Source organism: Lolium perenne, chromosome 1 (assembly GCF_019359855.2).
Source record: "Lolium perenne isolate Kyuss_39 chromosome 1, Kyuss_2.0, whole genome shotgun sequence".
NCBI classification, from domain to species: Eukaryota; Viridiplantae; Streptophyta; class Magnoliopsida; order Poales; family Poaceae; genus Lolium; species Lolium perenne.
The window spans coordinates 218,891,769-218,918,718 of NC_067244.2; the positions used below are offsets into that span (position 1 = coordinate 218,891,769).

The 26,950-nt window shown below is 52.3% G+C and overlaps 1 protein-coding gene across 1 annotated transcript; it reads left to right on the forward strand.

The window, feature by feature from the left end:
- Window positions 1-295: 295 nt before the first annotated feature.
- LOC139834172 (uncharacterized) lies at window positions 296-4,279 on the forward strand. Its single transcript, XM_071824586.1, has 7 exons — window positions 296-1,267; window positions 1,377-1,741; window positions 1,825-2,166; window positions 2,210-2,645; window positions 2,753-2,858; window positions 2,943-3,281; window positions 3,648-4,279. The coding sequence occupies exons 1-7, from the start codon at window positions 395-397 to the stop codon at window positions 4,232-4,234; spliced, it is 3,048 nt and encodes a 1,015-aa protein (XP_071680687.1). The 5' UTR covers window positions 296-394; the 3' UTR covers window positions 4,235-4,279.
- Window positions 4,280-26,950: the final 22,671 nt, after the last annotated feature.

A 26,950-nucleotide genomic window follows, 5' to 3' on the forward strand; every position in this document is an offset into this window, starting at 1 on the left:
AGTTACGGCGCAGTTACGGCGCAGTAAATCCGGCGACGTGGGAGGAGTTACGGCCCACGACCGCCACTTGGAGGCCAACCGCCCGCGTCGGGTGGCTATAAATGCCGCGGGGGGGGCGCCCCGAGGCGGCCACTTGCCATTTCTTCTTCCTCGCGCTCTTGCCCCCATCGCTATCCTCTGCGCGCTCGAGCTCGCTGCTGCTCCGGCGAACATCTTCCGCTGGCGAACTCCGGCGGGCGAATCTCCACCGATCCGCCGCCGCCACCCCGCCAATCCGGCGCCACGGGGCCGCGTCTCGACGGAGCGTCCTCAGCCGCCGCTGTCGCCGCCGCGGTCGCAAGGTTCTTCCTCGCCGTTCAGCCTCTCCTGGTCATCTTCTTCCTCGACCTCGTCAATGGCGTCCCCCAGTGGATCGTGGAGGGGCTCCTACATGCGGGAGGACGACATCGAGCGCCTGGTACGCCTCCGGCGAGTCCCGCGGTCGGTCATCACGCGGGTGCCCGGCGAGGAGACGGAGCCCGAGCCGAGGAACGGCGAGCGCGTCGTCTTTGGCGCGCACCTCGACCGCGGGCTGGGTCTGCCGGCTTCGCCGTTCTTTCGGCAATTCCTCGACCACTTCGGCCTTCAGCCGCACCACCTGCCGGCCAACGCGTGCGTCCTCCTGAGCTGCTTCGTAGCGTTCATGGAGGCTTACGCCGGCTTGTGGCCCGACATCGACTTCTGGAGCCGGCTCTTCTTCTTGAAGGCGCAGACCAACGACGGTCGCCTGCGAGCCTGCGGCGCCGCCTCGATCTACACCCGGCCTGGTACGCCTTTCCCCAAGATCCCCACCGTCGACTCGGTGAAGAACTGGCAAATGTCATTCTTCTACGTGCGCAACGAGGGGGAGCTCGTCGACCGGATCAACCTGCCGGAGTTCAATCCGGCTCCTCCAGTCGGCCGGATCAACTGGAGCCACAACGCCCGCTCGACGGACCAGAACGCCGAGGTGAACCTGCTCTGGGATCTCCTGGCGACAGCCACCGCAGGCGGGCTGACTGCCGAAGATCTTCTCTGCACCATCGCCGAGCGCCGGGTGCTGCCGCTCCAGATGCGCACCCACAAGATCGGGCACATGTCCGGCCGGTTCGATCCGAACCGGACGTCCAAGGCGCCGCTCACCAAGGCCCAGGTGGCCAGCCGGGTGAACCACATCACCAAGGCGAACTTGGCGGAGGACTGGAGCTACGGGCTGGCGCCCTGCGACAGGAACCATCCACCGGCGCGGGTAAGCTTCGAGTCTTTGCCATTTTCCGGCTTGCGGCTGCGAGGCCGACTTCTTTTTTCTTCTGCCGACTTCCGGCTTGTCATATGCTCATGCTTTTCTGTCTTTCTAGGTTTTTGAGCGCCAGAACGCCGAGGACGGCGACCTGGCGACGAAGAGGTGGACGCCGGATCTCGTCGATCCGGCTGACCAAGCCGGCGACCATGCCGGCGACGACGATCTGCCGCAGGCGCCTGATCTAGGCGGCCAGGGGGAGCACAATCCGCCCCCTTCACCAGAGCACCAGGAGGAGGAGGAGGAGCCGGCGACGTCCGGCACGGGGCCAATCCCCGCCGTGCCTCTGCGCTCGAGGCCGCCAAGCACCACGGCGACTTCGGCGCCCAAGGGCACGAAACGAGCCGGCTCCACCGCCGCCTTGGAGGCGAAGGCGAAGAAACAGCGCCGGCAGCAGCCGAAGAAGGTCCCGGAGCAAGCCGGGTGAGTTCTCTTTCTCTTTTTCTTGTTTGATTCCTTTTCTTTCCTTACTTTTATGCTTATTATCTTTCTGTTTATCCGGCTAGGGCCCCTATCAAGTTTGCTCAGGGCGGCGGCTCCCGGCAAGCTCCACGCGTGGTGTCGCCGCTTCCGCGCCAGAGGAGGGAGCAGACGCCGCAACCTTCCTCGCGCGCACCTACGCCGCCGCCGCCTGCGACAGGGGCTTCTTCCTTTGCCGTGCCGCTGGCCTCCGCGCCAGATCGCGGCACGCGGGTCGAGCCAACGCGGCAGCCGACGCTGGACGACATGTTCCCGCGCCGGACGCCTCTTCTGGCCGCTGGGGCCGGGCGGGGCATGCCGCCTTCAGCCGGGGCCGGAGCCGGCGGGGCTGCTCCTAGGACTGGCGCTGGCAGGGCCGCGCCGCTGCGGCCGGAGCCGGCAGCAGGCCACCGTGGTGGAGTTGGACGAGAGTCCGGAGGGGCGCCGGGCGCCGGAGACAACTGGGCCGGCTGGGCCATCCGCTGCGCCCGGAGCGACGCCGCCGCCTCGGCCGACGAGGGACGAGCCAACCAGGCAGGAGCCGGCGAGGGACGAGCCGGCGCGCACGGAGGGCGCCGACTCGCACGCGCTGGTGAGGACGGAGGGCGCAGCGGGCCCGTCTGAGGGCCTTCATGTGGCCAAGGGTGCCCGGCTGGTGGCTGTGCCATCCGCCTCCGACTCCAGCTTTGGCTCGGCAGGAACCATGGAGAGGGCATGGCATCAGGCGAACTCCTGCGAGGTACTCAGCCGGGAGGGGCAGCCTGGCACGGCGCCCATGAAGATGCTTTTCTCCGGCTATCGGGCCAGCCTCAAGACCAAGGCCGCCGAGACCCTTGCCCAGCTGGCGACGCTGGAGGATGCTGAGAAGGTGTGTTTTCTTTTCTTTTGCAATTTTCTTGTTCTGGTAGCCCTCCGAGACGTGGGCCGGCTGCCTGAAGCCAGTCCAGGTCTTGTCTAAGCAACTGATTCTTTCAGACGGTTGAGGAGCGGCGCACCTTCTTGTACAACCAGGTGGTGACCAGCTACCACAAGGCTAAGATCGAGCGAGCCGGCTTGGCTCGCGAGCTGGAGGCTGTCAAGGGTAAGCTCTACGCTTCTTTCGACTTGATGTCTTGTTTCTTTCTTAATCTTGGTTGGCTGACATTTCTTTCCGGCCGCCTCGCAGTTGAGGCCGCCAAGGTCCCGCAGCTGGAGTCGGATCTCCGAGCCGCTCGCGCGCAGTGCGCCGAGAGCGAGGAGGCGGGCCGATCTGCCGCAGCCAAGCTCAAGCTGGCTGAGCAGGAGCTGACACGGCTGCGCCTGCTGGAGAAGAACCACATCACCGAGCTCAACTCCCTCAGGACGGCGGAGAAGGAGAAGGTGGATGATCTGAGCCGGCGGCTGTCGGAGGTGGAGAAGCAGCGGCTTGTGCTGCAGGAGGAGGTCACTGCCAAGTCCACAGAGCTGACGGCTACCGCCAAACGCTGGACTGATGACTTTAGCGCGCTTGATCGCGGCTTGGCGGGTGAGTGCATCTTTATGTTCCTACCCTGTGCCGGCTTTCGGCTGTCGACTGCCGACTTTCGTTGGTAGCCGGCAGCAGAAACTTCTGATTTTTCGATATCTCCATCTTCGGGCTGGGGGCAGTCGGTTCTTGCCGGCTGCCGCCAGGCTTTTTCTTTTTTACTTCGAAATCTCCATTTTCGGGCTGGGGCAGTCGGTTCTTGCCGGCTGCCGCCAGGCTTACTTTAGAGCTTCGGAATCTCCATCTTCGGGCTGGGGGCAGTCGGTTCTTGCCGGCTGCCGCCAGGCTTACTTTAGGACTTCGAAAATTTGCATTTTTCAGCTTATTTCGGCTTTGATGGCTTCTGACATGCTTCTTCTTCTTCAGCGGCCTTCCCTGAGACGCAGGAGGCGGCTTTGGCAGCCGTCGGCGCCGCACGTGACTCCAGGAGGCAGGAGACTGGCGAGGGCAGCTCGGAGTACTTCTCCATGGAGGACCACCTGGCGTCCATGGCCGCCCGCATCGAGCCCGTCACCCAGCTCGGCTGGGAGTTGCGGAAAGCGGCTGAAGAGCTGGTGCCCATGCTATGGCCTGGGGAGGCGGTGCCGCAAGACATCTCCGGCCTCATCTCCGCGATGGAGCGGGCGCCGGACCGCTTCCTCGACTGGAAGGAGTCGGCCACGCGCGCCGGTGCCGACATGGCGCTGTCCTTCGTCCTCTCCTGGTACAACGAGGTGGACCTGGGGCAGCTGGAGTCCCGGCGAGCCGGCGTGGAGACCAAGCTCCCAGCCGATCTCAAGGCCGCCCGCCTCGCTCGAGCCAGCACCATCGCCGAGTTCGTCGACAAGACCCTCTTCGTCGCGGATCCGAACCCTCCTCCATCCAATGATGAAGAATACATGGATGAGGAGGAGGCGGAAGACGTGCCTGAGGACGACCCGGCCGCCGGCTCCACTGATGCCCCTCCGGCTTAGATTTCCTGCTTTTCAGTTGTTCTTTTGCAAGACAATTTATTAAATACCCGGGATGCCGGGTGCAGATGTAAGACAATATTATCGCCTTTTATTAAGTCACACTTTAGTGTGTTTGTTAATCATTTGTGTGCCGATTTGCTTTCTTTCGACTCGTTCGCTTTTTCCCATCCGCCCCACTCTTTGGCTGTGCCCTTGCCGGTCGTACGTCCGACTTGCGATCCGTCGCCGGATCAAGAGCGGGCCGCTGGGTGAGGCCGACAGTATTTCAGTCGAACGAGCTGAATTCGGCAATCCGGCACTTTATGAAAAGTTGCAAGTCAACTCGCTTTTACTCTTTCCCTTAGTCGTTTTTCGCGTGCCGGCTCCCTAGGCCTTACTCCCGCCAGCCGGACAGCCGGGTTGCGGTCTGTAGCTGGATCGGAAGCCGGCTGTCGGAAACCGGATCACGTTACTGAGCCGGCCGCGTGAGAGGGTTCAAGCCAATTGGCGAAACAAGGTAAAGTACGCGAAAAACTTGTCGGAAACGGCGCTCTTGGCGCAAGCTTTTTCATAACTTGCAAAAGGGATACAAGGGATACATACATTCCTGCTCTCATGTGTAAAATGGGCGGAGTAACCAGACATTCCAGGGACGTTTAGTCTCCTCGTCAGCCTTGTCCGGCTTGTTTTTCTTAGCCTCTTGGGCATCTATGAGATAGTAGGAATCATTGCCTACCGCCTTGCTCACGATGAAGGGACCCTCCCATGGGGATGACAGTTTATGCTGTCCGGCTGTCCTCTGGATCAGCCGGAGCACTAGGTCTCCTTCTCGGAATGCTAAGGGCTGGACCTTCCGGCTGTGATAGCGTCGGAGGCTTTGCTGGTAGATGGTAGATCTAGACTCAGCCAGCAGCCGGGCCTCTTCGACCAGGTCGACTCCATCTTCGCGAGCTTCTTTGGCTTCGGCTTCTGTGTAGAGCTTGATCCTTGGCGCGTCATGCTCGATATCAGTCGGCAAGACGGCTTCGGCCCCGTATACGAGGAAAAATGGTGTGAAGCCGACTGAGCGGTTTGTCGTTGTGCGCAGGCTCCACAGCACATTGGGCAGCTCCTCAATCCAGCAGCCGGCTGCTCGCTCGAGCGGCTCCACCAGCCGGGGCCGGATGCCGGCTAGGACTAAGCCGTTAGCCTTTTCCACTTGTCCGTTGGACTCTGGGTGTGCCACAGAAGATAGGGCCATCCGGATCCCCATTTCCCCGCAATAGCGAGAGAAGATGCCTTGGGAGAAGTTGGTGCCGTTGTCGGTGATGATGGTGTGGGGGTAGCCGAATCTCACAATGATCTCCTTGAGGAATGTGACGGTGTGGACCCGTCCAGTTTCTTGATTGGCTTGGCTTCGATCCACTTGGTGAATTTGTCAATCATCACCAAGAGGTGTGTCATGCCGCCTCGCGCTGTTCTGAATGGGCCCACCATATCCAAGCCCCATACGGCAAATGGCCATGTGATGGGGATGGTTTTCAAGGCGGAAGCCGGCTGGTGTCTTTGCTTTGCGAAGCGCTGACAGCCGTTGCACTTCTTCACCAAATCTTCTGCGTCTCTGAGCGCAGTCGGCCAGTAAAAGCCGTGCCGGAAGGCTTTGGCCACTATGGCTCTAGATGAGGCGTGATGTCCGCACTCTCCTTGATGGATTTCCCGTAGGAGTTCAATCCCTTCAGCCGGCTCGACGCACCGCTGGAACACCCCACTTACGCTGCGTTTGTACAGCTGGTGGTTGATGATGGTATAGGCCTTGGCCCTTCTCTCAATCTGCCTGGCCTGGACTCTATCGTCGGGCAGCACACCGTCGGTGAGGTAGGAGAGGAACTCTTGTGCCCATGAAGGTACGCATTTTATCTCGAATACGCTGACCAACAGGGCCTCTGCGTGGGAGCTTCCGGATTCGACTGCATGGTCGCCGGGTCCGGCTTGCTAGCCGGCGGGTTCGGCTTGTTAGCCCCCGAGTTTGGCGATGAAGCCCCCGGGTTGGACTGAGAAGTCCCCGGGTTCGGCATGCTAGCCGGCGGGTTTGGCTTGTTAGCCCCCGACTTGGGCGGTGAAGCCCCCGGGTTCGGCTGAGCAGCCCCCGGGTCAGCCGGCACGAATATTGAATCCGAGTCCGGTGACGGTATGATGGACGGCTTCTTGAGGACCGCCAAGGCGATGCCCGGCGGAATGGCTTGCCGGGTTGAGCCAATCTTGGACAAGGCATCAGCCGCCTCGTTGTTTGCCCGTGGCACATGGTGGAATTCGCAGCCGTCGAAGAAGCCGGATAGCTGCTGGACGTGGAAGCGGTACGAGGCCATGTTGGCGTCCTTCGCGTCCCGATCGCAGGATGCTTGCTGTATGACCAAGTCGGAGTCGCCGAAGCAAAGTATGCGGCGCACGCCAATCTCCTTGGCCAGCTTCAGCCCATGAATGAGCGCTTCATACTCCGCCACATTGTTGGATGCGGCGAAGTGGATCTGCAGGACGTAGTCCAGCCGGTCTCCCTTGGGGGAGGTGATGACGATGCCGGCTCCTAAGCCGTTGCGCATCTTCGAGCCGTCGAAGTGCATCTTCCAATGTGTGGAATCCGGCACAGGCGGCAGGTACTGCATCTCGGCCCAGTCGACGAAGAAGTCGGCGAGGATCTGCGACTTGATGGCTGTGCGTGGCTCGTAGAGGATGGTGTGGGCGGCTAGCTCCAGGGCCCACTTGGCAACCCGGCCATTGGCATCCTTGCTGCCGATGATTTCCGCCAGAGGTGCTGTGGCGACCACCCTGATGGGATGTTCTTGAAAGTAATGCTTGAGCTTCTTGGCCGCCATGTAGACGCCGTAGGTGACCTTCTGGTAGTGGGGGTAGTTTTGCTTCGACTGGGAGAGCACTTCGCTGAGGTAATAGACTGGGCGCTGGACCAGCTTCTCTCTGTTTTCGGCTTCTTTGCGCTCCACCACCAGGACAACGCTAACCACTCGGTTGGTGGCTGCGATGTACAACAGCATCGGCTCCATGGAAGCCGGCGTCGCAAGGATTGGCGCGGTTGAGAGCACGCGCTTCAAGTCACGGAAGGCTTCATCCGCCTGCGGTGACCAGACGAACTTGTCCGCCTTCTTCATTAGTTGATACAGGGGCGTGCCTTCTCCCCAGCCGGGTGACGAAGCGGCTCAAGGAGGCCAGGCAGCCAGCAAACTTACGGACGTCCTTGAGGCACTGCGGCAGTTCCATCTTCTCCAGGGCACTGATCTTGTCCGGGTTGGCTTCGATCCCTCGCTGAGAGACGAGGTAGCCAAGGAGCTGGCCAGACGGCACGCCGAATGTGCACTTGGCCGGGTTGAGCTTCATCCGGAATCTTCTCAGATTGGTGAAGGTTTCTCTCAGGTCGTCAAGGAGGGTAGGCATCTCCTTGGTTTTTACAACGACATCATCCACATATGCGTGAACATTTCTGCCGATTTGATCCTGCAAACACTTTTGCATGCACCTTTGGTAGGTGGCGCCTGCATTTTTCAAGCCGAATGGCATAGTCGTGTGTGATAAGCCCCGTACGGGGTAATGAACGAAGTCTTTATTTGATCAGCCGGATTCAAAGGAATCTGGTGGTAGCCTGAATAGGCATCTAGGAAAGACAACAGTTCACAGCCGGCAGTCGAGTCTATGACTTGATCTATGCGCGGCAGGGGGAAGGGGTCCTTCGGGCATGCCTTGTTCAGGCTGGTGTAGTCGATACACATGCGCCAGGAGCCGTTCTTCTTCAACACCAGGACCGGGTTCGCCAACCAGTCCGGGTGCAGCACTTCCATGATGAAGCCGGCAGCTAGGAGCCGGCGATTTCTTCACCGATGGCCTTCCTTCGTTCTTCGGCGAAGCGCCTGAGAGGCTGCTTCACCGGCTTGGCTTCAGGCCGGACGTGGAGGTGGTGCTCAGCCAACTCCCTCGGCACACCCGGCATGTCTCTTGGAGTCCATGCGAAGATGTCCCGATTCTCACGGAGGAAGCTGGTGAGCTCGCTTTCCTATTTCTTGTTCAAGCCGGCACCGATGGTGACGAACTTGTCCGGCTGCGCCGGGTCCAGGAGGATCTTCTTGGTGTGGTCGGCCGGCTGGAAGTGAGTCGTCCCAGCCGGGTTGCCCGCAGCCGGCATGTCTGTCTGCGCGGCTTTGGCGAGGGCAACGGCGTCGTGGATGAGCTGCTTCTCGGTGGCGATGACCAGCGTTTGGGCCATTTTGGAGCTCTGCATGGCGCAGTCCATGGAGCGGCGATAGTCGCCGGCTACGGTGATGACCCCCTTGGGGCCAGGCAGCTTCATCTTCAGGTACCCATAGTGGGGCACCGCCATGAACTTGGTCAGGGCCGGCCTGCCCAGGAGCGCGTGGTAGGGACTCACGAGGTCCACCACCTCGAACTCGATTCTCTCGGTGCGGAAGTGGTCCGGCTTCCCGAACATCACCTCCGGCGTGATCCGGCCGATCGGCTGGCAGCAATGGCCTGGCACGATGCCATGGAAGACGGTGGGGGTGGGGCGCAACTCGGCCTCCTGGATGCCCAGCTTGCGGGCGGTGTCGCGGTAGAGGATGTTGATGCTGCTGCCGCCGTCGATAAGGACGCGCGAAAAACGCACGCTGCGCCGGGTTGTGCCGATGGTGGGGTCGAGGACCATGGCGTAGCTGCCCGGCTTCGGCAGGACAGCCGGTGTGTCGCGGCGATCAAAAGTGATGGCCTGCTCCGACCAGTTTAGGTACTGGGGGACCGGCGGTATGACCGCGTTGACCTCGAGGGAACGGCGCTCTTGGCTCGTCCTGTCCTCGGGCTCAGAGGTGAAGATGATGTAGGTGGCGTCCTCGGCCAGATACCGGCCGCCATGATGCACTTGGTTAGCCTCGTGGTGCTCGAGGTTGGCGTTCTCTGCGCCGGCTTGGCCACCCGGCCCGCCGGCTGGTGGAGGCGGGGGTGGAGGCGGTAGAGGTTCACCGCTTGTCAGCCGCTTCATGAAGTGGCAATCGCGGGTGAGGTGGTTGGAGGGGTTCTTGCCGCTGTGGTACTTGCACGGCGAGTCGAGCATCTGCTCGAAGGTGTACTTCGGCTTCCACTGCCGGTCTGTTTGCTTCTGGCGGCGGCTGCCGCCTGCCGCGTTGTCTGCCACGGCGGCTACGTGGGTGGAGCCGTACCGGCGGTCCGGCTGGTCGCTGTGACGCTTGCCGCGGTAGTTGTCCCGCCGGCTGCCGTGCGAGGCGGCCTCGGCCGGCTTGTGGTTGTCTCTTCGGGTGGGGGCCGGCGGAATGTCAGCCGGCGCCTTGCCGGCTTCCTCAGCCAGCGCGTACTTGTCGGCGATGGCCTTCAAGGCGGCGAGCGACTTGGGGTCAACTGCGGCGCAACTTGTGCCACAAAGCATGGTGTTGGGCCGACAGCCTCCCATGAAGAAGCTGATGGCCTGGATCTCGTGCACGCCCTCGCAGAGTTGCGCATCTCGCACCAACGCGTTAGGTACGCGCGATCCGTCTCGTCGGGGCCCTGCTTGCACATCTCAAGCTGCTGGGGCGACCCGGCCGGCGATAGGTGCCGGTGAAGTTGCTGATGAAGGCCGCTTCAAAGTCGAGCCAGCCGTTTATGCTGCCGGCTGGCAGGTTGTTGAGCCAAGTGCGGGCGGAGCCGACCAGCATCAGGGGGGAGTAGCGCACGGCCCAGCGCTTGTTGCCTTTGGCGATGCCGACTGCGGTGGAGTAGTCCTGCAGCCAGTCCTCCGGCTTGGCGGTGCCGTCGTACTTGGGGGTGTCGCGAGGGAGCGTGAAGCCTTCGAGCGTGGGCTCGTTGGCGATGCGGGGCCCGAAGCACTTTGGGCCGGCTGGAGCTTCTTCTTCCGCGATGCGGGATTCGACCAGCCGGTCAAGGCGGTCTCGGGCGTCGGCGGGCTCGATGCGCGGGCCCAGCCGGGAGTGTGCCGGCTGGCGCGCGCCGCTTGCTTCTGGAGCCGGCCGGTGATGACGGCGGGGCCCGAGTCTTGTTCCTGGTTCCGGCTTGGAGGGGCCGGCTGCGGCCGCGCCGCTCGGCTGGTGGCTTGGCCGGCCCGAGCTGTGCGTGGCCCGGGAGTCATGGCGCCGGCTTGGTCCTGGGGAGGCGGACTCGGCGGTGTCCCCGGCGCCTTCCTGTCGTTGCTGCAGCTCCACGAGCGTGAGAAGCTCTGGGGGCATTGACATACACGGGGTCGGCGATCCGCTGTTGGCTGCGTTGAGCAGCTCGATCACCCGCCCGGTCCGGCGGCGTAACTCTTCGCCTTCGAGGCGGTTCAGCTCTTCTGCGGCGGCTTCGCCGCGCGCACGTTCTTGTCGGGGGTGTTGTAGACGGGGAGCTCCACGGACGGAGCCGGCGAAGGAGCGCCGTCGCGGGCGATCTCAGCGCCAAGGTCGCGGCCCCTGCGGCGGACATGGCCGGCTCGGCTTGGCTCGTCGCCGCCTGGAGTGAGGCCGTGGGCGCGGTTGTACTCGCGCTGGGTGATCTCCATCTGGCGCTTAGCAGCAGCCGGTTCGTCGGTTTGCTTGAGGAGGAGCTGGCGGTGCGCCTCCAAGTCCGCCTCGACGGCGGTGGGATCTCCGCCAGGCGTGAGCGGGGTGCTCAACTTTGCCCGGACTGCATCCAGCCGGGATGGTGGTGGTGGCGCTTTCGGGCCCGAGCCGGAGGCGTTGGGGTCGATGTTGCGCTCAAGCCGGGGCCGCGGGTGCGCGGGTTCTTCTCGGGGAGCTCCTCGCCAGCCATCATGACTTGCACGACGGCGGGGCTGGCGGGAGCGCTGCTGCCGGCTCGCGGAGGAGGGCTAGCGCAGCGCAGCACCTGCCGCGGGTAGCGCGGCGGTGCGACGGTGGCGACGTAGACGTCGAAGCCGCCGAAGGAGATGACGCTGCCGCTGGCTGGGAAAGGCCGGTCAGCGAAGCAGCCAGCGTTGTCGCTGACGCGCAGCTTGAGGGAGCCGAATCTCCAGATCAAGCCTGAAGCGACTCGCTCGCCGGTGGTGATGGTGAGGCCCGTCCGGATGAAGACACCGGCCGAGGATGCTGAAGGCCCCACGGTGGGCGCCAGATGTCGTGGTATCGTCACGGCATATGCCATAGGGTGGCTAATCGAAGTGGTTCCTGAGAGATCTCACGGCGGTATCCGGAAGCGGGTATGGGCACGAGCGACACGGCGACGTACCCAGGTTCGAGGCCCTCCGATGGAGGTAAAACCTCTACTCCTGCTGTGAGTGTATATGATGGTCACACAGTACAAGGTTGCTCCTTGAGCTGTGTCCGGCTGGCCCTGAGAGGCTAAGGGAGACGATGGTCTCTCTCACAGGGCAGCTCTGTAGGTAGGTGAAAGCAATAAATGATCGATCCTCTGCACGAGAGGGGGTAGTGCGGCTTATATAGGCACCGGCACTTTACATATAAGACCCTATAGTTCTTGGCCGGCTGGGCCGGCTTCGGCTTCCGCTCCTTCCCGAGGCGGTGACGTCAGGAGTGGTTGAGGCATCGTGGCCTGTCCCATCCGGCTGCCACGGTCAGCGGTATGGAGGAGGTGTCCCTGTCGCCGTCAGCCGCTGTAGCCTGTACGGATCGTCGTAAGCCCTGACGGCCTGTCCATCGCGCGGCACTATTTCTCCACAGTGCCCCGCGTTTTACGGAAGATGGAGTCAGCGTGGACTTTAGGAACCCGGATCACCAACCCGGTTCCTTCCAGTGCAAGACTCGCCAGCCTCGAGTCGGTCTGAGGTTCAAGCCCCAGTCGGATATGGCTTGTAGAAGCCGGCCCAGCTACAGCATTGGTGGCCGTAGCCAGGCCGACTAGGACCTAGAGCCAGCCGGCTTCCGGACCAGCCGGCCACGGCGCCAGCCGGCTGCACCTCAGCCGGCCTTTGCCGCGAGCCGGCCAGTGGCCAGCCGGTTGCTCCGCGTCCATTGCCCTACCCGGGGTCTTCCCCCCGACAAGTGATGACGAGGAAGAAGTACCAACTGTTGACGTAGCTCCTCGGACAAGCACGTCATATACTGTACTTGCCTCAGACACGCTAGTTGAAGGAGAAGAATCCTCGCCTCCTCAGCAAAACGTCGTCACCACAACTCCACCAGCAAGCCCCCTTGCTCCTTCACCAAAAAGGACAAGGATTGAAACAAATCTTGAACCTGCCCTTCAATTGGGCAGCTCGTCGACTCTGCTCTTAGATGATGTAAGTTTGTCGATATCTATATTTCCGCTATTTTGCTTCTTCGCGCCTTCACTCTCTTTTTCATGCCTATGTTTCTCTTGCTGTGTTCTTCTTTAACAGCCCATGATCAAAGAGCTTCTCCGCATCGGATCCCAATTTATTGGGTACCGTGAGTATGCTAGCAGAGCCGAAGGTAACAACTTTTATACTTGCCGTTTTTCCTTGACTTTTTTGCTCCTGTTGCTTGTCACGATTTTTGATCTTTCTTCTCTCTCTTTTTTATATCTCGACAGAGAAACTTGCAGAGGCCAACAAACGTGCCGACGCACTTGCTCAAAAACTTGAGCAAAGTGAGGCGGCTCGTAAGAAAGCCGAACTTGTTGCTAACGAAGCCAAGGCCGAGGCTGATGAAGCCAAGGCAAAAGCTGCTAGTGTCGAGGAACTGCAGAAAAAACTTGAGGATACTGCATCTGCCTTAAACGAGCACAAAGCTGCACAAGCTTCTCGTGAACAGGGGATTCTCAAGCGCCTGAAAACACAAAGTCGCCGCACTTTCAGTAATATTATTGATTTCTTCTATTTTTATGAGAGCCGCTGTTTCTTATTGTTTGACCAACGCTTTGTTTTCTTGACAGATCAAACAAACCAAGATTTTGATCTGGCGAATCCTGTCGATGACCCTCTCCTTGACGCACTTTCCTATCTGGAGCTGCATGGGTCCGAAATTCGTGAAGGCGTGGCAAATGCTAATGCAGGATTGTCGGCGTTGTTCCCCTACTTCTTCCCGAAGAAAGAGGAGCCCTCGACTTTCCTTAACCTTGCCAAGATGTTCAATTCACCAGAAGACCTTGGACTGAAGATGCGCCAAGAAAATATGAAAATTGCCGTCGAAAGCACTGTTGCTTTGGTTGCTGACAGTCAACAGGCTATTGATTGGACGAAAGTTGGCGACACCGAGCAGATAGAGCAATCAAGATGGAGGTCGCTGATTAAGGCAGCCAAGCCCAACACGAAGAAGATCTTGGCCTATCTCGGGATCAAACCAGCGTCGACTCCTAGCTCATCAAGGCCGGAGGTCTAGTTGCATGCCTCTATTTTTCTTTCTATGTTTCTTTTGCTCTTGTCGCCAAAGTAGTCATTTGGCGACACGTACTTCCTTAGCTCCACTGTAATGCCTTTGTAATTATTCCGAGAGATTAATGAAAACTCTATCTTTGCTTGTTGTTTGATGTTGTCTTGTCTAAATTTCAGTTGATATTTGATAACTATACTCCGTCTTCCGCTCCTTCCAATATTTCGCCTTCTTCTTCTCGCTCGAGGAGAGCTTTTGCTGATACTGCACCTGTCGAAGATACCTTGTCGCAAGAACTGGATGAACTTCGACAGCAACTTCAAATATCACGAAGAAACAAACACTTGTGATGATGGAGAAGTCTCATAAGTCATCTGAAGCCGAAAAAATTGCACTTCAGCAAGCTCGCGAGGCCGTGGCTGCTAAGGAAATTGCTGCTTCCGAGGCTGAAAAGGCGACTACTCGAGAAAATTTCATGCTCGAGTTAATGAATGAAGCCAGTACAGATATGTCGGGTATGCTTGTTTCATCCTCCGATATCTTTCATCTTCATGCTATGTCTCTTAAAGGTTTCTACTTCGTTGTTTTGATAGGTTCCTTTATTGATGCTGCTGCCGAGGAAGAGAGGGTAAATACTAGGACGAACCTCCTTGTTAACCTTTCCCTTGACCATGGTTCTCTATTTTGGGCTACTCCAGAGAGGACCCGCCAAATCGTCAGGTTTCACGATCGCACCTCTCAAACTCGCGACTTCCTTGACTTCTGTACCAAGACCTTGTCTATGGTTTATAACTCCATGTTTCCTCGGAACATTCAACCAAAAACTCTTCCTGAGTTAATGGAGAAATTCAAAGAAGCTCACAGGATCCATGACTTCGTCAAAGCTCAATTGGTAGCTGGCGCCAGATTTGCTCTTATCATGCTCCAGATCTGCCACTCAAATCTTGACCTTACCCAAGTTGTCGCGAAAGTTCATCAGAAGGTAAAACGTCGAAGAGTTGGTGTTGACCGAATTAACACGAAGGTTTCGCCTGTAGCCGAAGAAATGATTGAAGACCTTCTTCGGATGGACGCCGATTTTTTTGCCGATGGTCATTATGCTGATTTTCTTGGCGCTGCTCCTGAAGAAAACAGAGTTACCCTTGATGACATATTGAATCAAGGCTAGCTGTTTTCCCCTTGTAGATAATTCTTCTTTGTGACCCATGACTATGATTATATTGTGAAGCAATCATTATATTTCTATGTTTGTCTAGCCCCCGAGTGTTTTGGTGACTCTTTACTGTATTTGTATATTGCGAGGTTTTGAACCAAGGCATTTATGTATTTATGGCGAATATGAGCCCCCAAGCTTCTTTATTGAGTACTATTTTGTGTTTTTATTGACTCACGAGGTATTTTAATACCAAGGCAAGGCTTTTCTTTTTCGATGAACTATATTGAAATTTGTCGGAGCAGAGACTTTAAGCATGTCGATAAAGAAAAGGTTATATTGACACTATCTTTATTATATTGCAGCACCGCGAGCCCGCCTCATTAAAAACCTTTCCCGGCCCCACTCGGTGCCCCGAAAAAGGAAAAGAGTGCGTCTGAAAACTCGCGGGCGTTTCAGTACATTGAAGTTTTACAAGGACTATATTTCAACTCTAGGCGTAGAACCGCCTGAGTTGCGCCACGTTCCAGGGTTTGGCTCCTCCACCCCTGTCTTCTTGTCCTTTATCCTGTATGCTCCTCCTCCGATTACTTCCGTGACAATGTAAGGGCCAAGCCATGGTGACTCGAGTTTTTCATGACTTTTTTGCGTGAGCCGAAGAACTAGGTCTCCCACCTGAAAAGATCTTGGCCGCAAACGTCGACTGTGGTAATTCTTCAAGTCCTGTTGGTATTTGGTTACCCGAGACAGTACTTCATCTCGAGCTTCATCAAGTGCATCGACATCATCTTCTAGCGCTTTTCTCGACACTTCTTCGTCATATTCGACGACGCGTGGAGAGTTGTGCTCTATCTCGATTGGTAATACTGCTTCTGCTCCATGAACCAAGAAAAACGGAGTTTCCTGTGTTGCTGTGTTTGGTGTTGTTCGGATGCTCCACAATACACTTGGTAGTTCTTCTGGCCAGGTATGTCGAGCTTTTTCCAGTGGTCCTAACAAGCGTTTCTTGATGCCATTGCAGATGATGCCATTGGCTTTCTCGACTTGCCCATTGGTTTGAGGATGTGCAACTGACGCAAAGTGCAACTTGATACCCACCTCTTCGCAATAATCTTTGAATTCGTGGGATGTGAAGTTACTGCCGTTGTCTGTGACGATGCTGTGGGGCACTCCAAATCTGAAGACGAGGCCTTTTATGAATTTTACTGCGGATGCTCCGTCTGGTGAATTTATCGGCTTCGCTTCTATCCACTTTGTAAATTTGTCAACAGCTACTAGCATATACTCCTTTCCTCCTGGCCAGGATTTGTGTAACTTGCCCACCATATCAAGTCCCCATTGGGCAAAGGGCCATGACAATGGTATTGGTGCTAGCTCTGCTGCTGGAGAGTGAGGTTTTGCGGCAAACCTTTGACACGCGTCGCAAGTTCTTACTATGTCCTTGGCGTCCTCGATTGCTGTCAACCAGTAGAATCCTGCCCGAAAAACCTTGGCTGCAATAGCTCGACTACTTGCGTGGTGGCCACATATTCCTTCGTGTACATCCTTCAGAATTATTCTTCCTTCTTCGGGTGTGACACATCTTTGCAGGACGCCTGAAATACTCCGCTTGTACAATTCCCCTTTGACTACCGTGAAAGCTTTGGAGCGTCGAATTACTCGCCTTGCCTCAAGCTGGATCATCGGGTATTTCTTTCCCGAGGATGTACGATATGTACGTCTGCATCCATGGTATCTGTATCACCATGACCAGGTCCTGATCTTCTTCTTCTTCCTCTTGCTTTTCCTTGGTAGCCCCCGAGGGTTTCTTCTCCTTCTTTTTTGATTTTGTCGATTTGGTGGATCTCTGTTATCTCTTCCCAGAATACACCTGGCGGGACTGCAAGGCATTGCGACCCGATGTTTGCAAGAACATCGGCTTCGTCGTTGCTCAACCTACTAATATGATTTACTTCGCATCCATCGAACAACTTCTCGAGCTCGTTGTACACCTCCTTGTATGCCATCATGCTATCATTGACTGCGTCACATTGGTTCATAACTTGCTGAGCCACCAATTGTGAGTCGCCAAAGATTTTTAGTCGAGTTGCACCGCAGGCTTTCGCCATCTTCATCCCGTGTATGAGAGCCTCATATTCTGCTTCATTGTTAGATGCGTTAGGGAACGTCATCCGAAGGATGTACTTCAACTTGTCGCCTTCAGGTGATATGAGTACTACTCCTGCGCCAGCCCCTTCTAGTCTTTTGGACCCATCAAAGTTCATGGTCCAGGTTCTCGACAAGTCTGGAGGTCCTGTGTTTTGCAACTCCATCCACTCTGCGATGAAGTCTGGCAAAACTTGCGACTTGATTGCTTTTCTTTTTTCATACGTGATGTCCCGAGGGGAAAGTTCTATTCCCCAAAGGGAGACACGACCCGTAGCTTCTGGATTGTTTAGTATATTTGACAAGGGAGCTTCATTGACCACTATGATCGGGTGTGCCGAAAAATAGTGGCGCAATTTTCGTGCTGTTGTGAACACTCCATATGCTAGCTTTTGGTACTGAGGGTACCTTTGTTTTGAGGGCGACAAAACTTCGCTCACGAAGTATACTGGCCTCTGCACTCCATGGATTTTCCCTTCTTCTTCTCTTTCAACAACTAACACCGTGCTAACCACTTGGGGTGTGGCTGCAATATACAGCAGGAGAGGTTCCTTTTCCTTTGGCGCCACCAAAATTGGTGGTGTCGAAATTGTGCGCTTCAAATCCTCGAAAGCTCTGTCGGCCTCTTCGTTCCATTGGAATTTATCTCCTTGCTTTATCAGAGCGTAAAATGGTAACGCTTTTTCTCCCAGTCTGGCGACGAATCTGCTCAAAGCTGCGACTACTTGATTAGCTGCTGTATCTCTTTCAACTTTGTTGGCTTCCTCATTGTTACTATAGCTTGTATTTTGTCGGGATTTGCTTCAATCCCTCTTGCTGAAACTAGGAACCCCAGAAGTTCTCCTGCTGGGACGCCAAAAGAACACTTCGTCGGGTTCAACTTCAGGCAGAATTTGTCGAGGTTGTCAAAAGTTTCTTTGAGGTCCTCGATGGGGGTTACCCCCTTTTTTGACGTTATGACGACATCATCGATGTATACTTGCACGTTTTTCCCGATCTGTGTCGCTAAACACTTCTGCATCATCCTCTGATATGTTGCTCCTGCATTTTTTAGACCAAAGGGCATTGTCTTGTAGCAGAACATGCCGTAAGGTGTAATAAACGCTGTTTTGGCTTCATCATCTTCTTTTAATCTGATCTGGTTATAACCAGAGTATGCATCCAAAAAGGAAAGACGTTCACAGCCTGCCGTGGAGTCGATGATTTGATCGATCCTTGGGAGGGGAAAGTGATCCTTAGGACAATGTTTATTGAGACACGTAAAGTCGACGCACATGCGAAGGACTGTCGTGTGTTTCTTCGGCACCATCACTGGGTTAGCTACCCATGTGGCTTCTGTAGATATCTCTTTGATAAAACCTCCAACGGATTGAACAAAATCGACAAGACCAGCAGCGATCTGTTTACCTCGATCCATTGTGTTGCTTGCGGTTGACGATGTCGAAGATCTTGAACGTGCCATCGAGATCAGATCCTTACGCCTCTAGTTCCCACAGACGGCGCCAATTGACAAGGTATCAACTTGTCAATGCCTATGGATTGTAGGCTAGGGTTTAGTTGGAAGTAGAGGGTAAGTAGATCTCGAAGGTTTCAGCCGAAAAGTACTCGACGATTGTGAAGACTAGGGTTTGTAGACAATGATTCGATTATCTCTTCGTCCCTCGACTCCCCCTTTATATAGGAGGTGGAGCCGAGGGATTCGTGCTATACAAGTTACAGAGTTCGGGACGGTTTCTAACTCATCCCGCCAGATTACAAATAACACTTCCTGCTACAACTCTTAACTTTCCTTAATATATCTTGGGCTCCCGAATCTTCTTATTCTTCGGGTAGTGGGCCTTCAGTAAACCCCGGGTACTATCTTCGGCAGGCCCATTTGGGATGCCTATGTCACTTGGAGAGTCGGTCGACATCTTCCTCGCCAACATACATCCAGAGGGGATTTTTGCGAGCCTGTAGAGGCTGCACCCTAATCCTAAGGAAGTACGCTGTAATTGGATACCCGACAATTCCTTGCCATGGGTATTTTGAAGCTCGCGGATACGGGACATCAGCACCTCTGTCGTTGTTTTCTCCTCTTCAGTGGCCTCCGCGTCCCAGAACCGGCGGCGAAGAATTTCGGCACCTCCATCAAAAGGAGCAATGTTATACTCCACTGAGTCAAGGCACTCCTCGTGGACGTACAACCATCTTTTGCGCCACCCTTGAACGGAGTCGGGAAATTTGACGTCAAAATATTCGACATCAGGGCGAACGCAAATGACAACACCGCCTATGTTGTAGGCGATGTTGTGGGAGCTATTACGGCGGAGGCAGAAGATGCGTTTCCACAGAGCCCAATTAGGATGGACTCCGAGGAAGCATTCGCAAAAAGTAATGAAAATAGAGACATGGATGATAGAATTGGGAGTCAGCTGGTGAAGCTGTAACCCATACACAAAGAGAAGACCGCGGAGGAAATCAAGGATGGGAACAGAGAGGCCGTGGATAAGGTGGTCAACGAAGCTAACCCGATATCCGATAGGAGGCATCGGGTAGCTCTCCTTGCTGGGGAAGCGCAGAGCGTCCTTTTTCTTCATCAGCCCGAGTTTCTTCATCAGGTTGATGTCCTGATTGGAAATCTTCGATCTTTCCCACTCCCCCGTTCCCAGATCTTGCGCCGCCATCTTGGATTCCGGTGTGCCGTGCCTGGTGAGTCTTGCGCGGGGTGGCATCAACAATGGTGAAGGTGTAAGTGAGAGTATGGCTGAGCTCAGGAAGTGTTGGGTGCAATGGGAGATTTTTGGAGAGAGAATAGAGGTGCGGCGCAGTGAAGGGGATTGACGGAGGAAGACGATGGTATTTATAGCAGGTTCAGTCCAAACGTCGCACCATTGGATGACCTACGAATGGACTTGATGATTTACACGTGGCCTAAGGGGTAAAACAGTATTTTTACTATGATGGAACTAGACAGGCGCTTGATGACCCACAAGTATAGGGGGTTGATATGTCTCCAACGTATCGATAATTTCTTATGTTCCATGCTACTTTTATGATGATACTCACATGTTTTATACATACTTTATGTCATATTTATGCATTTTTCGGCACTAACCTATTAACGAGATGCCGAAGAGCCAGTTGCTGTTTTCTGCTGTTTTTGGTTTCAGAAATCCTAGTAAGGAAATATTCTCGGAATTGGACGAAATCAACGCCTAGGATCTTATTTTTCCACGAAGCTTCCAGAAGTCCGAAAGGGAAACGAAGTGGGGTGACGAGGCGGCCACACAACAGGGCGGCGCTGCCCAGGCCTTGGCCGCGCAGCCCTGGCGTGTGGGCCCCTCGTGGCGCCCCCTGACCTACCCTTCCGCCTACATAAGCCTTTGTCGATAATAGTTCCAGTACCGAGAGCCACGATACGGAAAACCTTCCAGAGACGCCGCCGCCGCCAATCCCATCTCGGGGGATTCAGGACATCGCCTCCGGCACCCTGCCGGAGAGGGGAATCATCTCCCGGAGGACTCTTCACCGCCATGGTCGCCTCCGGAGTGATGTGTGAGTAGTTCACCCCTGGACTATGGGTCCATAGCAGTAGCTAGATGGTCGTCTTCTCCTAATTGTGCTATCATTGTTAGATCTTGTGAGCTGCCTAACATGATCAAGATCATCTAATTGTAATGCTACATGTTGCGTTTGGTTGGATCCGATGAATAGTGAATGCTATGTTATGTTGATTATCAATCTATCATCTATGTGTTGTTTATGATCTTGCATGCTCTCCGTTGCTAGTAGAGGCTTTGGCCAAGTTGATACTTGTAACTCCAAGAGGGAGTATTTATGCTCGATAGTGGGCTCATGTCTCCATTAAATCTGGGGGAGTGACAGCAACCCCTAAGGTTGTGGATGTGCTGTTGCCACTAGGGATAAAACATCAATGCTATGTCTAAGGATGTATTTGTTGATTACATTACGCACCATACTTAATGCAATTGTCTGTTGTTTGCAACTGAATACTGGAGGGGGTTCGGATGATAACCTGAAGGTGGACTTTTTAGGCATAGATGCATGCTGGATAGCGGTCTATGTACTTTGTCGTAATGCCCAATTGAATCTCACACTACTCATCATAACATGTATGTGCATGGTCATGCCCTCTTTATTTGTCAATTGCCCAACTGTAATTTGTTCACCCAACATGCTATTTATCTTATGGGAGAGACACCACTAGTGAACTGTGGACCCCGGTCCATTCTTTTACATCGAATACAATCTACTGCAATACTCGTTCTACTGTTCTCTGCAAACAATCATCATCCACACTATACATCTAATCCTTTGTTACAGCAAGCCGGTGAGATTGACAACCTCACTGTCACGTTGGGGCAAAGTAATTTTGTTGTGTTGTGCAGGTTCCACGTTGGCGCCGGAATCCCTGGTGTTGCGCCGCACTACACTCCGCCGCCATCAACCTTCGACGTGCTTCTTGACTCCTACTGGTTCGATAATCCTTGGTTTCTTACTGAGGGAAAACTTACTGCTATACGCATCACACCTTCCTCTTGGGGTTCCCAACGGACGCGTGTTGAACGGAAAGACATACGTCAACTACGCGCAGCAAGTAGATTTTCTGGCGCCGTTGCCAAGGAGATCAAGACACGCTGCAAGGGGAGTCTCCACCTCCAATCTCTTTACTTTGTTTTTGTCTTGCTTTACTTTTATTTACTTCTTTGTTTGCTGCACTAAAACAAAACACAAAAAAATTAGTTGCTTGTTTTACTTTATTTACTGTCTTGTTTGCCATATTAAAAACACACAAAAATTAGTTACTTGCATTTACTTTATCTAGTTTGCTTTATTTACTATTGCTAAAATGGGTACTCCTGAAAATACTAAGTTGTGTGACTTCACAAACACAAATAATAATGATTTCTTATGCACACCTATTGCTCCACCTGCTACTACAGCAGAATTCTTTTAAATTAAACCTGCTTTACAAAATCTTGTTATGAGAGAGCAATTTTCTGGTGTTAGTTCTGATGATGTTGCTGCCCATCTTAATAATTTTGTTGAACTATGTGAAATGCAAAAGTATAAGGATGTAGACGGTGACATTATAAAGTTAAAATTGTTTCCTTTCTCACTAAGAGGAAGAGCTAAAGATTGGTTGCTATCTCTGCCTAAGAATAGTATTGATTCATGGACTAAATGTAAGGGTGCTTTCATTGGTAGATATTATCCTCCTGCTAAAATTATATCTTTGAGAAGTAGCATAATGAATTTTAAGCAATTGGATACTGAGCATGTTGCACAAGCATGGGAAAGAATGAAATCTTTGGTTAAAAATTGCCCAACCCATGGACTGACTACTTGGATGATCATCCAAACCTTTTATGCAGGACTGAATTTTTCTTCACGGAACCTATTGGATTCAGCTGCTGGAGGTACTTTTATGTCCATCACTCTAGGCGCCGCAACAAAGCTTCTTGATAATATGATGATTAATTACTCTGAATGGCACACGAAAAGAGCTCCACAAGGTAAGAAGGTAAATTCTGTCGAAGAAACCTCTTCCTTGAGTGATAAGATTGATGCTATTATGTCTATGCTTGTGAATGGTAGGACTAATGTTGATCCTAATAATATTCCGTTAGCTTCATTGGTTGCTCAAGAAGAACATGTTGATGTGAACTTCATTAAAAATAATAATTTCAACAACAATGCTTATCGGAACAATTCTAGTAACAACTATAGGCCATATCCTTATAATAATGGTAACGGTTATGGTAATTCTTATGGGAATTCTTACAACAATAATAGGAATACACCCCCTGGACTTGAAGCCATGCTTAAAGAATTTATTATTACACAAACCGCTTTTAACAAATCTGTTGAAGAAAAGCTTGGGAAAATTTATATACTTGCTTCTAAAGTCGATAGTCTTGCTGCTGATGTTGATCTTTTGAAATCGAAAGTTATGCCTAATGAAAATAAAGATATTAAGTCATTTGCTACAGCAAACGCCATCCAAGTTAGAATTAATGAGAATATAAGATTGATGGCCGAATTGCATGCTAGGTGGGAAAAAGAAGAAAATGCTAAAGAAGATAATATAGTTAAAGTTTGGACTATTACCACCACTAGTAATGCTAGTGCTCCACATGTTGCTGCACCTCCTACTATCAATAGTAAAATAATTGGTGTTGGCAATGTTTCTACTTCTAATGCAAAGCCTGCAAAACTGCCGGAAACTGCTAAAACTGCTGAAACTGCCTGTGATAAAACTGCTGAAATTTTTTCCAACATTGGGGACAATGATCCTGACATGGGCATACCCTTCGGGTACCCATTATTAGTATACCTGGCTCAGCCCAATATGGAGAAGACCCAATATGGAGAAGGCCCAACAAGGCAACCCGAAGATGTAGTCGACTAGGACTCTTGTAAAACCCTAGGTTGGTTGCATATATAAAGCCAACCAGGGCACCTGATAGGAGGAGACCAACAGATAGACAACATATAGACAACATATCTCCGCCTACGGCGGCACCATGTAAACACATCTATGATCATATACTGGATTGCTAGCAGCACGTAGGGATCCTCCACCGAGGGGACCCGAAGCTGGGTACGTCGTGTGCCTAATCTCTGTCGTGGTATCGTCACGGCATATGCCATAGGGTGGCTAACGAAGGTGGTTCCTGAGAGATCTCACGGCGGTATCCGGATGCGGGTATGGGGACAAGCGACACGGCGACGTACCCAGGTTCGAGGCCCTCCAATGGAGGTAACACCTCTACTCCTGCTAGAGTGTATGTGATGATCACACAATACAAGGTTGCTCCTTGAGCTGTGTCCGGCTGCTCCTGGGAGGCTAAGGAAGACAAGTGTCTCTCTCACAGGGCGGCGCTAAGGGTGGAAGTGAAATGAGAATGATCGATCCCCCGCACGAGAGGGGGGAGTGCGGCTTATATAGGCACCAGCACTTTACATATAAGACCCTATAGTCTACTGGCCGGCTTGGCCGGCTCCGGCTTCCGCTCCTTCCCGAGGCAGTGACGTCAGGAGCCGTTGAGGCCTCATGGCCTGTCCCATCCGGCTGCCAAGGTCAGCGGTATGGAGAGGAGGTGTCCCTGTCGCCATCAGCCACTGTAGCCAGTACGGATCGACGTGGACCATGATGGCATGTCCGGCGCGTGGCACTATTGCTCCACAGTGCCCCGCGCTTTACGGAAGATGAAGTGTGGTGACCCGGCATACCACTGCATGGTGTAGTATGCAAGTCTGATATAACACCAATGAAACACCGTTCCACTAGTATTATATCGCTCAGAGTGGTACAACAGAAACATATGCGGGTCCAAGGCATGTCTATAGAATTACAACAATGACTCTGTTACATAAGATCATCACAGCCTCCTACTTTACAGTGAGGTAAAACTGCAAATAAACTCCAGAAGAACGACTCGTAGTCTAGTCTTATCACGAACTCTATTTGTAGAGTATTTAACTAACTCTAGAGGCTGTGAATAGATTCTAGCTAAATAGGAGCTAGGTTTAGGAAACTAGTTCCTTTCTATTGCTAAGCTAGGTTTGATCCTTGTTGGAGGTAGTGTTTGACTCTTCTGTCAGGTTCCTGTCCCTTGAAGTATTTGTTGATCCCTCAGTCTTCGAGTTGCACTGTAGATCCTCCTTCGATGCCTCCATATCTAAGCAGGGGATTTAAGAGTGGGATGAGTACGAGCGTACTCAACAAGTTCATTATAGGAAAGAGGTGTTTAATGCACTAGCTACGGCATTAGACCAGAAAGTCTAATACCAATGCAAGTTTTCATAACCATTTCTTCAAAAGGTTGCTTTTATTCAGAAGAACTATGTCCGTCAGCCTTCACCGGTTTACTAGAACTTCATGGAGCTCCTTTCCGGCAGCGTTCGCAGTTCCATATCCCGGAACAGGGAGTGACAGGTCACGGTTCTTTACACTCTGCAGAGGTGTGTTGCTTTACCCATAAGAGATCTTAACCTTGGTGCCAACCGAGCTTAAGTTCTCGTCCACACTTCCTTTGGTGTGAGGCCCGGTATAAGGTCTAGCCAATCATGTTCCTCCGCTACCTCGAACACCCACCCTTTGTTGCATGCGCCGACCCTGGGTCCACGTCGGTCCCATTATTCCCGTAATTTCAGGGTGGACCCCGACCACGACAACGATCTTTGGGCTCTACCATACACTCCTACGCCGGTGGCTGCAACCCATCATAGACCGCAATACCGTGGGGACTTAAGGCTTCCCCAGCCTACCGCTTGTTCTTCGAACGACAAGTGTCTACGGACTGTGCCGTGGGGACTTAAGGCTTCCCCAGCCTACCGCTTGCCGCCGACAGATACAAGTGTCTACGGTAAAGCGCATCCGTTGATGAACGAGAGGTGGAAACACTTTTGACTACTCCGTCCCACTCCGGTCTTATGGTTAACACGGGTATTACGGCACAAGAATCACTGGCGACATTTGTTGTTTAATCCTAGATGGATATAAACCCGTGCAATGGAACCTCCACCATATCAACACAATCCATGGTTCCATTGCCCACCACATAGTCATATTCATAGTTATGAAAGTAGTGGTTTTGATTTTTATGCAATAGTGATAACCATAATACTTTGCAAGTAATTTGATAGAAATACACAAATGACATGAGCAAGTGATGAACTTGCCTTTCTTGACTGCAAGATTATGCAGACAAGGTCTTGATCTTGTAATAACTCCAAATTCTGAAATAGCATCATCGTCCGGTAAGGACGATGTTTAAAAGATTGGCAAGGATGCAATAATGCATAAGTATGAGATGCAATCGTTCTAAGCGTGACCTAACCCCGATGATTTAGGATCAGTGAGTTGTAATGATTAGCTCAGGGTGTGTTGCACTTTTAAAGTGGTTCACAAACAAGGTTCTTATTCAGGGTTGTGTTGTTTTAGAATTATAAGCAGATGGTAAAATGAATAGTAACAATCATACACAATCAGGAATAGTAGCTGTATAATGATTAAGAGCAGTTGTCAATTTTAAGTCCTATAATACATGGTTGATGATTACTTATTATATAATTCAAAAGAATAACTTTTGAAGAACATACTTCTTAGATAATAAGAAGTATAACAATTAAGGTTGAGGTTGTCTTGTATTAGCTATTGGGTTTCTAAGTAGATAATGGCTGGTTCCTAAATAGGATGGTTCATAAGTATCTCACACTAGTAGGGTTTAGTGGAATATGGTTAGGTAATGCACAATATTTGGTATAGTTGTTATTAGGGTTCATCACAATGGTGTGATGCTAAGCATGGATGAATAAGGATGATGGTTTTGACAGTAGAGGCTAGGGTTTAAACTTGGTTGATCCTACTTGATCAACTAGGTTTAGTGATATGCATACATGGAATACTAAATTGCTAGTGATAGGGTTCTACATTTCATGTGAACATATGTATGTCTTTTAGTTGCTCATGATGGCTCTGTGATTTGAAATAAAGTACCATGATCATCTGTTCTAACCTTGGGTTTAGGTTAGAAGCAAATTAGGGTTCACATGTAATAATGGAACTAGGTTCTAAATGTATTTAGGATTTAGGGTTTCACATGAAATGATGAGTTCCTGGTTTTATTACTTATGGAATTAGGGTTTTCTAGTTGAATTAGGGTTTTGAGTTCACACATGAAATGATGAATTTCTGTTTTTCTACCATGTGGATCTAGGGTTTACTAATTATCAATTAGTTCTTGGATTAATAACTTCATTTGAAAAGTTGAAGTTATTAATAATTTTGAAATAAATATAATATTGGATTTGACATTTTATTATTTTTAATGAATTCCTAATTCAGGTAATTATTAATTAGAGTTTAAATCCTTCTAATAAGGATTTAATAAGTTATAAATAAAGAAAATTAGTGTTAATGTTTTCTTTATTTACCTTACTGGTTTTTATTTATTTTAGATAGTTTTTCTAATTATTAAATTTTAATTGAATTTAGAATTAAATTAAAGGCTTAAATAACAGGTATTAAACAATTAAATTTTTATTAAAAATAAAAATTTCATATTATATTTTTATTAAATAGAATTTACTTTTATAAGAATTTTGATGTCTTATTTTTATTTTTCTGAGTTAATATGATTTTTCTATAATTATTTGAAG